At 43.3% G+C, this 9,855-nt stretch overlaps 1 protein-coding gene across 1 annotated transcript; it reads right to left on the reverse strand.

Annotated features, from left to right (window-relative positions):
* Positions 1 to 592: 592 nt before the first annotated feature.
* foxi3b (forkhead box I3b) lies at positions 593 to 3,317 on the reverse strand. The gene is made up of 2 exons (XM_055887979.1): positions 2,325 to 3,317; positions 593 to 1,971 (listed from the first exon to the last, which is right to left on the reverse strand). Exons 1-2 carry the CDS (start codon positions 2,914 to 2,916, stop codon positions 1,403 to 1,405), a joined length of 1,161 nt encoding a protein of 386 aa, XP_055743954.1. The 5' UTR covers positions 2,917 to 3,317; the 3' UTR covers positions 593 to 1,402.
* Positions 3,318 to 9,855: the final 6,538 nt, after the last annotated feature.

A 9,855-nucleotide genomic window follows, 5' to 3' on the forward strand; every position in this document is an offset into this window, starting at 1 on the left:
TTACCTGCATGCAACTGTTGTTGCATTTATGTTTGCAAATATTTTTTGCAAATACAAAACTCTGTATATAGCTGCAACTCATATTTTAAATATACAAATCATACTTTTCATGCTTGTATAATTAAGTCACTATTTTACCTGCATAAACCCCCTCCTTATCTACTTCCTACATCCCAGTATTGTCCAGTCAGCAAGACTTGAAGAAAGGGGGTGAGTTATTGTGTGAGAGTAGAGAGAAGAGAGAAGGGTGAGTTATGAGGATTCTCACCGTTTTACAACAGTCAGTTAGCCCTCCAGGCTTCATCTATCCATGCACCCATCAGTATATCCTTATCATACTGTAGGATCAAGTTACCCTGACAAGCAGGTTTCCCTGGTTCGCTGGTCATCGTTTCTCTGACAGGACTGTTTCTGTCCTACCTGTGTGTTTTAGGAGGGTCATTTTTCACTGAAGGTTTGAGACCGTTAATCATCTTTCACAAAGATTTGTTTAGACAGATAATTCCCTTACAACACTAGGCAAGCAGGCTGATTTTTATTTCTGAGTTAAAAAGAGTAAGACGATGACACTTCAGAGAACGTTTTCCTGAAAACAAGTATTCAGATCACATTTATTAGAAAAAACAAGTTGTTGAATATTGGAATTTATTTGGGAATACTCATATACACTGACTCGAATATACTCCCATGCATTTAATCCAGATATTTAAAAAATTGTATTTGAAATAAATATTCGAAAATACTTTCAAATTAAATGTGGTCAACTATTTGTTTTTTTTACAAATAACCATTCAAATACTCAAATAAAAATACTTGTTTTGAGCTGTGTATTTGAAAAATAATTAAATACACAGCAAAATATATTCAAATAACAAAACACATGGATTTGAACCCAGATTTGAACCCAGATCTGAGCCATCCATCGCAAAACAATATTCTACAATGTTGAACAAATATGTTGGACCCAAGCACTCAGAGATAAAAACACATACATAAACTATAAAATAACATATATAAACAATAAAAGAAACACAATCAATAAAACTATATACAAATTAAAACTGTCAGTCATGACAGTCAGCAATTATAGATGATTAAACAGGTGTGTGTGCGCGCATTTGTGTGCGTGTGTGTGTGTGTGCATGCGTGTGTGCGTGAAGCATCATCGATGCTGACTCGGCTGTTTCTGTGGGAACCAGGCCCTGCTCATCCTGCTGTCACACGCAACTGAGTCCCGCCCTGTCAGCTTTAACTGATTACTGTGTGTGTATGTGTGTGTCAGCAGACGGTTCAGTTCAGTCTCAGGTAGAATCCTGTCTCTCTTTCTCACTCTTCTTTCTTTAGTGTCTTTAGACCTCTAGCTAACTTCTGCCCATCCCTGTCTCCCCCTCTATCAGTCTGTTCAGACCTCTGTGCCTTCCCGTGGGTATAGGATGCTTGCTGAGCCCAAGCCGGGGTAGAAATGCCCATTGAACTGGCTGAGGATGGGGCTGCTGTAACCCAGGGAAGAGTGGGTGGGCGAGGAGAGGCCAGGGGGAGGCGGCAGCTGGGAAGCCCACTCCGAAGCACCCGAGCTGGGGGAGTAACTAGCAAAACCCCCAGGCTGTGTAGGCCTCTGGGTCCCATCCAGGGTAAGGCTTATGGGGAGGGCCCGGTTCAGCGAATCTCCTACGATCTCATTGGCTCCCCCTGACACCACTCCAGACATCTCAGACAGGAAGCTGCTCAAGCAAGGGGTGGGACCTGTGGTTGAAGGGGTGGGGATTCTCTCTGGCGTGGGAGACATGTCGATCCCGTGGTTGCTGGGGGGTTCGGGGCTCCCCCGGTTGTTGGGGTCACCTGGCTCCGACCCCCCTGACCCCCCCTCTCCTCCAGACAGTGAATCAGACTTCCTCTTCCTTTTACGACGGAAGTTTCCATTGTCAAACATCTTCTCACAGTTTGGGTCTAGTGTCCAATAGTTACCCTTACCTGGAAGAGAGAGAGTGAGGGAAAGAGAGTGAGGGGGTAAGGAGGGGGGGGGGGGGTAGAGTAGAATGTGTTTGCGGTTGAGACATGGATTATTGACTGCATCATCTACTATCATCACTAAACACAGTTCATCTACCGTTCCATCACAAGACTATTACACACGCTAAAGGCACGCCCCAGTGGCTACCTAAAGTAAAGACACATGATAACTAAAGTAGACTTTTGACTTTTGACAAGGTTAGATTCAAAATGAATAAATCAACCATCAAATACTGTCATATCTTAGATTGATTGGTTATTTTGTGGGCTTAGAACTAAAATAAAACAAACACATAATGTCGTCAGACTCTTACCAGGGTCGTCCTCGTCTCTGGGGACCTTCTTAAAGCAGTCGTTGAGTGACAGGTTGTGTCTGATGGAGTTCTGCCAGCCAGCCTTGCTCTTGTTGTAGAAGGGGAAGTTATCGGCCACGTACTGGTAGATCTGACTCAGGGTCAGCCGCCGCTCCGGGGCGCCGTGGATCGCCATGGCGATGAGAGCGGAGTAGGAGTAGGGCGGGCGGACCAGCTTCATCAGGTCTTCCTGTGAGGGCAGAGAGAACCAGCCCAGCTCCCCCCCAGGGACCCCTGCCCCGCCGGGCCCCAGGTAAGGCCTCTGCATCCCATAGTGCTGGGGAACGAAAGGGGGCCCGGGGTTACCTGGGGGCCCGGTGGTGGCCAGGTATGGGGGAGCGTTGATGCCGGATCCGTTAAACCACAGGTAAGGGTTGGGGGAGGAGGTGCTGTAGTCATAGGAGGTGGGGGTGGTGCGCTGGGGGCTGGGGAGCGAAGGAGGGGGGTAGTAGCAGTCACTGTACATGCTGAGTTCTGGAGGTTCCTGGCCCAGGCTGGGGAACTGGGGGCCACAGCAAGGAGGAGACTGGCCCTGAGGTTCGAATGACGCCATGGTTAGTTGGTCTGTAGTCTCTCTCACCTCCTCCTGATGCTGCTGTGTGTCTGTCCTTGGGCTGTCCTTGTCGTCTCCTTGGGGACAGGTATGAATAGAGTCCTCAGTCCTTTCCTGGTGTCAGGATAACCTTAAAGTTTATATTTTCAAGTTTGAATTAGCCTCTTTTCCAACTTGTGCTGTTCTGGTCCTTGGAAGGTGATGACTGTTTCAGTGTCTGAGTTATGCCCCCGGGGTATCGCTCTCTCTCTTTGTCTGTCTGTCTCTCTCTCTCTCTCTCTCTCTCTCTCTCTCTCTCTCTCTCTCTCTCTCTCTCTCTCTCTCTCTCTCTCTCTCTCTTTGTCTGTCTGTCTTTCTCTCTCTCTCTCTCTCTCTCTCTCTTTCTCTCTCTCTCTCTCTCTCTACTTGTTACCTGTTGACTATTTGCCCTTGCTCAATGTCAGCACTGTCACCTGTCCCACTCTTTTATCTGTGTCCCTGGCAACACCCATTTCTCCTGATTGGTTGTTTAGCCAAGTGAGGATTTTGGACAGGAGTGTCATTTTTTTCAATCTGTCAGCCAGTTCCTTAAGGCTCTCTCCCTCCACAGGAATTCCCACTCTTTATTTATTTTTTATATATTTTTTAGGGGGTAGATCAGCTTTAATACTGCAGATAGATTGTAGCTTCCATCAACATAATTGTCTGCATCATTTCCAATCCCCAACATATTTTTTTGCAAATATATACAGTACCAGTCAAAAGTTTGGATACACTCATTCCAGGGTTTTTCTTTATTTGTATTATTTTCTACATTGTATAATAAAAGTGAAGACATCAAAACTATGAAATACTACATTACTACATGATTCCATACGTGTTATTTCATAGTTTTGATATCTTCACTACTATTCTACAATGTAGAAAATAGTAAAAAACGAAAAAACCCTTGAATGAGTAGGTGTTCTTAAACTTTTGACCTTTAGTGTACATTTTATGGACACAATGTATTTTACAATAGTTATCTTGTTGTTATTAGTCCCACCCTTCAGCTACCTTCAAACCCTCCCATCTATCGCTGAACACCATCCAGTTGGATTTTTATTTTGCCATATATTTTTAACTGTGCTGTTTCACAAAAGTTCTGAACGTATATACATTTTACAGACACAGTATATTTTTTACATGAGTTATCTTTTTGTTGAATTCCCACTCTTTCTCTTAGTATGAATTTAATTACATTTGAATGGATTGTAAAAATACAATACAATTATATATACATTTCATGAAACATTTATGATTGCTGGTAAGAGGCCTATACAATTTCCAAATGCCTGTTCTCTGAACCTAAATAGTAGGCTGGATTGATATCGAGGCCGCCGTTGCTGAAAAACAGAATAAATAGGTATTTCTTCCCTCCCTCAAATTCATCTGGTGTTGCCATAACTTTGTAGAAGTGGTTAGGTAGCCGTTATTTTTGGACGTTCAGTCACAGATGAAAGGCTAGGGATTCAGTGGTAACTGTTACTTAGTTACAACTTGGCGCCTCCGTCTGGAAAAATGTGATAGCACTAAGTAAAATGTGATACAAAGGTTTCTATACTTATCTAATCTGACACACGTGTACCTCCTCCCATTACTCACTTTACTTACGTCGTTCAGTCATTCTTACCAGTCATTCTGGGCAGGTGGGGCTCAGCTTTCCTGTTTTGCATGTTATTTTGGCTTTAATACATGTCACATATCAGTTTGCAAACAATGTAAAAATTATATATATCATTGAGTTAATGAAGATGCATACAAACATGGTCTCTTTTGTTTTCTTGAGTAAGGAAGCTCCAAAGTGCAGGTGTTTCAGCCTAGATCAATGCTTTCTGTGGTGGGGGGGCAAGCCAGCTGAAAATACGGAGCGTTGCGCCGTGATTGGCTCAGTGTTCTGTCACTCATGGGGACACTATGTCACAGCCAAGTCTAAGGGTAGAGCTAGAAAATTCAAGCCCCTTGAGTGCTGCCATAGAGTTAAATTAGAAGTGACTATCCACGAAGACTCAAGGTCATTGGACACAAATAAAATGACGTCAAATCACATTTTATCTACAGTAGCGGTGAGGCATCATCATGAATCAAGTCAACAATCTACTGGCAAATCCTTTTTAATCCTTGTTAAATGAAGAGAAATAATGAAGAGAAATTTTAGATAAAACGTATTGGTGCTCATCGGCCATTGGACATAAACATTACACAACAAGTTGGAAATCGCAAATTCAACAATGAGTGGTTTGGAAGGAATCAGTGGCTGGCTGCAAGCATTGCAAAGCAATCACTAGTCTGCTATTCAGTGGAGTGGCTGTATGGTCCCAACTCTGAAATATGAGGGTCTCTTTTCTGAGTTTAAAATGATAAACATTCAACATTGGCCATGCTGTCAATGAGGCATGATTTGTGCCGTGCAAAAAAAAAACTGTTAACTTGGAACTGCAAAATCGGACTTTAGTGAGTTCAAGACAACTGGGAACTCTGTAAAAACAAGCTACGACTGGGAAAATACGTTTTGAACTTTCATCCAACTCAGAATTGTAAATTCAGAACTCGGGCCTCTTTCTAGAGCTACGACCTGAAGATCACTGACGTCATCAGGATTCAACCTTTTTTTCCGAGTTCCCAGTTGTATTGAAAGCACCATAAGTCCAGAGAATGCCCGACTTTGATGACAAAGTTTGATGACAACATTTTCCCATGAAGGACCGCCGCTCCACCTTCCTGTTCAAGTGAGCACAGCACAACAAGGTGAGTCCAAACATGTCTTGTATGCTGCTGCATAAATGATGTAATATGCCAAGGAGATGTGTATACTGTAGCTAAGAAAGTAATACTAAGTGTATGTGCCTGTGCCTCATGTGCCTCGCCCTAATAATTGTGTCTATTTTCACATCTGAATTTCACCTAAAGAGCTTTCGTTGTCTGCTTATATGCCCCCTTTATTTATCGTACAGTTCTGACTTGGTGTACAGGGAGAACGCTGCAAGAACGGCCCATCTTCTGAATTCTGTTGCTGTACATTTCAAAGGTGCTGAACAAATAGTTATATTGACTACATCCGTCCTAGCTCGCTCATGAATGACTTAATCGAAATTACGGATTGCTTCTTATCCGCTTGTTGTCCCTTTATGCCATAGTTTGTACATCTCAATTGTCAGTAGAAGCCACATTTGTTTAAGCAAGTCAGCCATATCAGCTATGTTTGTTTAAAAGGCAGTAAATGAGGCTGAATGAACTGTTTCGCTGCCAGACAAGGCTCTGCTGATAGCCAGGTGTAGCACTGGTAATGTGTTGGAACAGCTTTATGTAGACCCTAACAGTTTGTGGGCACCGTTTGTCACCGTTATAGTGCTATTAATGTATTGTTTAGTGTTGTGTTGTGTAGTGGCTTTAATGGCATGCATGCCACTGTTATTTATTTTTCCCCACCAAGATTTACATGCTAAAATCGCCACTGGCTACGTCACTGTGCAACAAGAACGAAAATATGAAATTGCACAGACGTATGCATCAATGTATCAAATCTCAAGCATGCGTTTTGTGAATTTGCAACAATGTTTCCATCTTCCATACAAGCTACATCGTTTCCCGTGGCACGAGGCAGCAGGTTTGCAGTGCGCGAGGGCATACAGAGACGCACCACGCGCAATTTCTCTAACCAACAACCAATATAAAAGGAATAGACCGCTAGATCCGATCGGATAACGTTAGAGCTTATCGTAAGTATTTAGTTTACTTGTAAATATTTATAAATAAGAAGGTGCCTATTTAATTGAAGTACTCTAAAGTTGGTTATTGTATCCAAGCTTGACAAGCTCACTGACTACCATTTGTTTACTTTGGATTCATTCTTGCGACGGTTAGCCTGGCCAGCCAACTGGACTGATTTTAGCTAGCTGCTAAGCTACCCCTGTCAATCAACGTCATCAAAACAAAACCGTTTTGAAGTTTATAAACTTAAGCTTAAGCATGTCCTTGCATTTGACCTACTTAGCTGTTTATCCATTATGATAATGCTACGTCCATGAAACATGTTCAGTGTGCTTACGTTCTGGTTGGTTTTGGTAGGCTATTCATTTGGGAATCGAATCTTCATATAAATATTGCGCGTTTAAAGATGGCCTATTCTCCGGCCATCAAAAGGACAGGGGAGAAGAGAGAATGGAGTTGAACAAGGGTTTAGAGAGAATGATTGAAGACGTAGAACATCTATCAGGTATGTTGTCTCATTATGGTAATCTCCACCATTTGAATGTTGTAGGCGGTGTTCGAATATGTTTACATCTAAGTTTTCTGTATGATGATGTAGGTAGCTGTAGCTGTGTTTTTCAGAAACGATTAAGCAAAATCGTTAGTGGCTGAACATTTTTTTTTTTACCGGTCTTTACTTTAACCGTAACACCCTATTGCCTTATTATCCATTTACTACCCACTCTTTAACGTTCCATTTTTAAAACTTGATGGGTTTGTGTAATTAATTATAAATTCTGCATTGTGCTTTAAATCATACTCTGTGTGGCCCACTTCTGACACTGACAGCCCTGTCCCTCTTGTCTCTCTTGTGGTTTCCCAGTGCAGCTGACATGGATGGCCAATGACATGGGGATGCAGTGGACCAGTCCTGATCTGGGGGACTCCCTACGGAGGCTTGAGGAAGACTTCCTCCGCTGCAGGGCTGTCATTTGTAGCTTCCCTGGGGAACAGGAGCCGAACCGGAGACAGGAACTGGGAAAGGACCAGGGGATGGGGAAGTGGATGGAGGAGTGACCTAGACCAGGGGATGGGGAAGTGGATGGAGGAGTGACCTAGACCAGGGGATGGGGAAGTGGATGGAGGAGTGACCTAGACCAGGGGATGGGGAAGTGGATGGAGGAGTGACCTAGACCAGGGGATGGGGAAGTGGATGGAGGAGTGACCTAGACCAGGGGATGGATACCACCTCCTCCCCACTTCACCAGGAATGTCTGCAGTTCTGAAATGGACCTTAATCCAAAGCTAGTAGCCCGTGCTCTGTATGCTTGTCTACAACGTTGTTGCAGTTGTATGTACAGTAGACTACAGTCTCATATCTGCAGCAGCAGTCTCTTTCTCTCTGACAGAAGCGGAAACCACTGAAGATAGGTGATAGAGATAGATGTCTCCAGCCCCATACTGCATGCTGTCTAAGCTGAGCAGCAGGCTGTTGTATGGTGCTGTTGTATACAGATTGTGGTTGTGTGTTAAGTACCTGTTATAGAATGTGTATGATACGTCTCTGGACAGGGTGTTCAAGGCACTATAGTGTTGTTGTGATTGTTATTCATTTGTGGTTTGCCTGTTTGTCAAATTTTTTATTAAAAAGCTTGAATGAGAATGTTGACCATTGGCTTGTTTATTGGGATGCCAAATGTGTTTGGTAGAATGTGCATACACATGTTGGCATTCTATATCTTGATAGTCATATCTCAGTCATACCCCCAGCAGTCATGGTACTGTACACTTTCTACTTCACAGTTTGAATTGTTCAGAGTAGTAGGCCTATGTCAGTGAATATGAGATATGAATATACCAAACTACTGTATGGATTTTTATGTGAATCAGTGGCCATGCAGGTTGACATGGCATAGCTGTACTGACTGAATGTAATCTAGTTGTCTGTGGTGTTTCAGATGGAGAGAAGAGAGAGGAGCACAGAACAGGATGAATCTACTGATCTGGACCACATTCTGAAGGGTCTGGACTCCATGTCTGAGTGTCTGGACAGACTTGCATGTACGTACTGTATGTCTGTTGGGCTCTGGTCAACAGTAGTGCACTATGGGTATAGGGTGTCATTTGGGACTCATCCAGCATTCTAATGTGTAGATACTATGCAAATCTAGTGATGTAACTCTTGCGTTACCTCTGAAATGTGATCTTCCTCCTACGCATCCAAATAGGATTTCGACCCACCGGCCAACGAACCGCTGTGCAATTCAGCCATGATGTTCAGATGCTCAACGTCTCACAATTTGCCATGTGGTTTATCGATGGCCTTTGGATAGGATAGGCCTCCAGTTGATGTGTTGGATATGGGGAGATGCGTGGAGGCTATTACAGCCAGTCTCATTATGAGATGATTTGATGTGAAGATATGAAGCTGTGTCTTGTCTCTGCCAAGGGAGATGGTTAGTGGGCAAATAAGCTTTCAGCACTACAACAGTCAGCTCTGTACTAAATGGCACCCTATTCCCTACATACAGTCGTTCAATACTTGTTGACATATGGACCCTGGCCAGAAGTAGTGCAGTTGAAAGTGAATAGGGTGGCATTTGGGACTCACAGTCAGGTTGTAGTAATCGTTCCCATCATGCTGCGCTCTCTGACTAGACATACACTAAGTTGACATTACCTTTAAACAGCTTGGAACATTCCTGAAAATTATGTCATGGCTTTAGAAGCTTCTGATAGGCAAATTGACATCATTTGAGTCAACTGAAGGTGTACCTGTGTATGTATTTCAAAGCCTACCTTCAAACTCAGTGTCTCTTTGCTTGACATGGGAAAATCAAAAGAAATCAGCCAAGACCTCAGGAAAGTAATTGTAGATCTCCACAGGTCTGGTTCATCCTTGGGAACAATTTCCAAACACCTGAAGGTACCACGTTCATCTGTACAAACAATAGTACGCAAGTATAAACACCATGGGACCACGCAGCCGTCATACCGCTCAGGAAGGAGACACGTTCTGTCTCCTAGAGATGAATGTACTTTGGTGCGAAAAGTGCAAATCAATCCCAGAACAACAGCAAAGGACCTTGTGAAGATGCTGGAGGAAACAGGTACAAAAGTATCTGTATCCAAAGTAAAACGAGTCCTATATCGACATAATCTGAAAGGCCACTCCGCAAGGAGAAGCCACTGCTCAAAAACCGCCATAAAAAAGCCAGACTAGGGTTTGCA

The sequence above is a fragment of the Salvelinus fontinalis genome, chromosome 29 (genome assembly GCF_029448725.1).
Source record: "Salvelinus fontinalis isolate EN_2023a chromosome 29, ASM2944872v1, whole genome shotgun sequence".
Classification (NCBI taxonomy): domain Eukaryota; kingdom Metazoa; phylum Chordata; class Actinopteri; order Salmoniformes; family Salmonidae; genus Salvelinus; species Salvelinus fontinalis.

Coding starts and splice junctions, on each gene's coding strand:
- foxi3b (XM_055887979.1), bottom strand. CDS start 2,916: ATGGCGTCATTCGAACCTCAGGGCCAGTCTCCTCCTTGCTGTGGCCCC. Junction 1,972..2,324: donor CAGAGACGAGGACGACCCTG/GTAAGAGTCTGA, acceptor TCTCTCTTCCAG/GTAAGGGTAACTATTGGACA.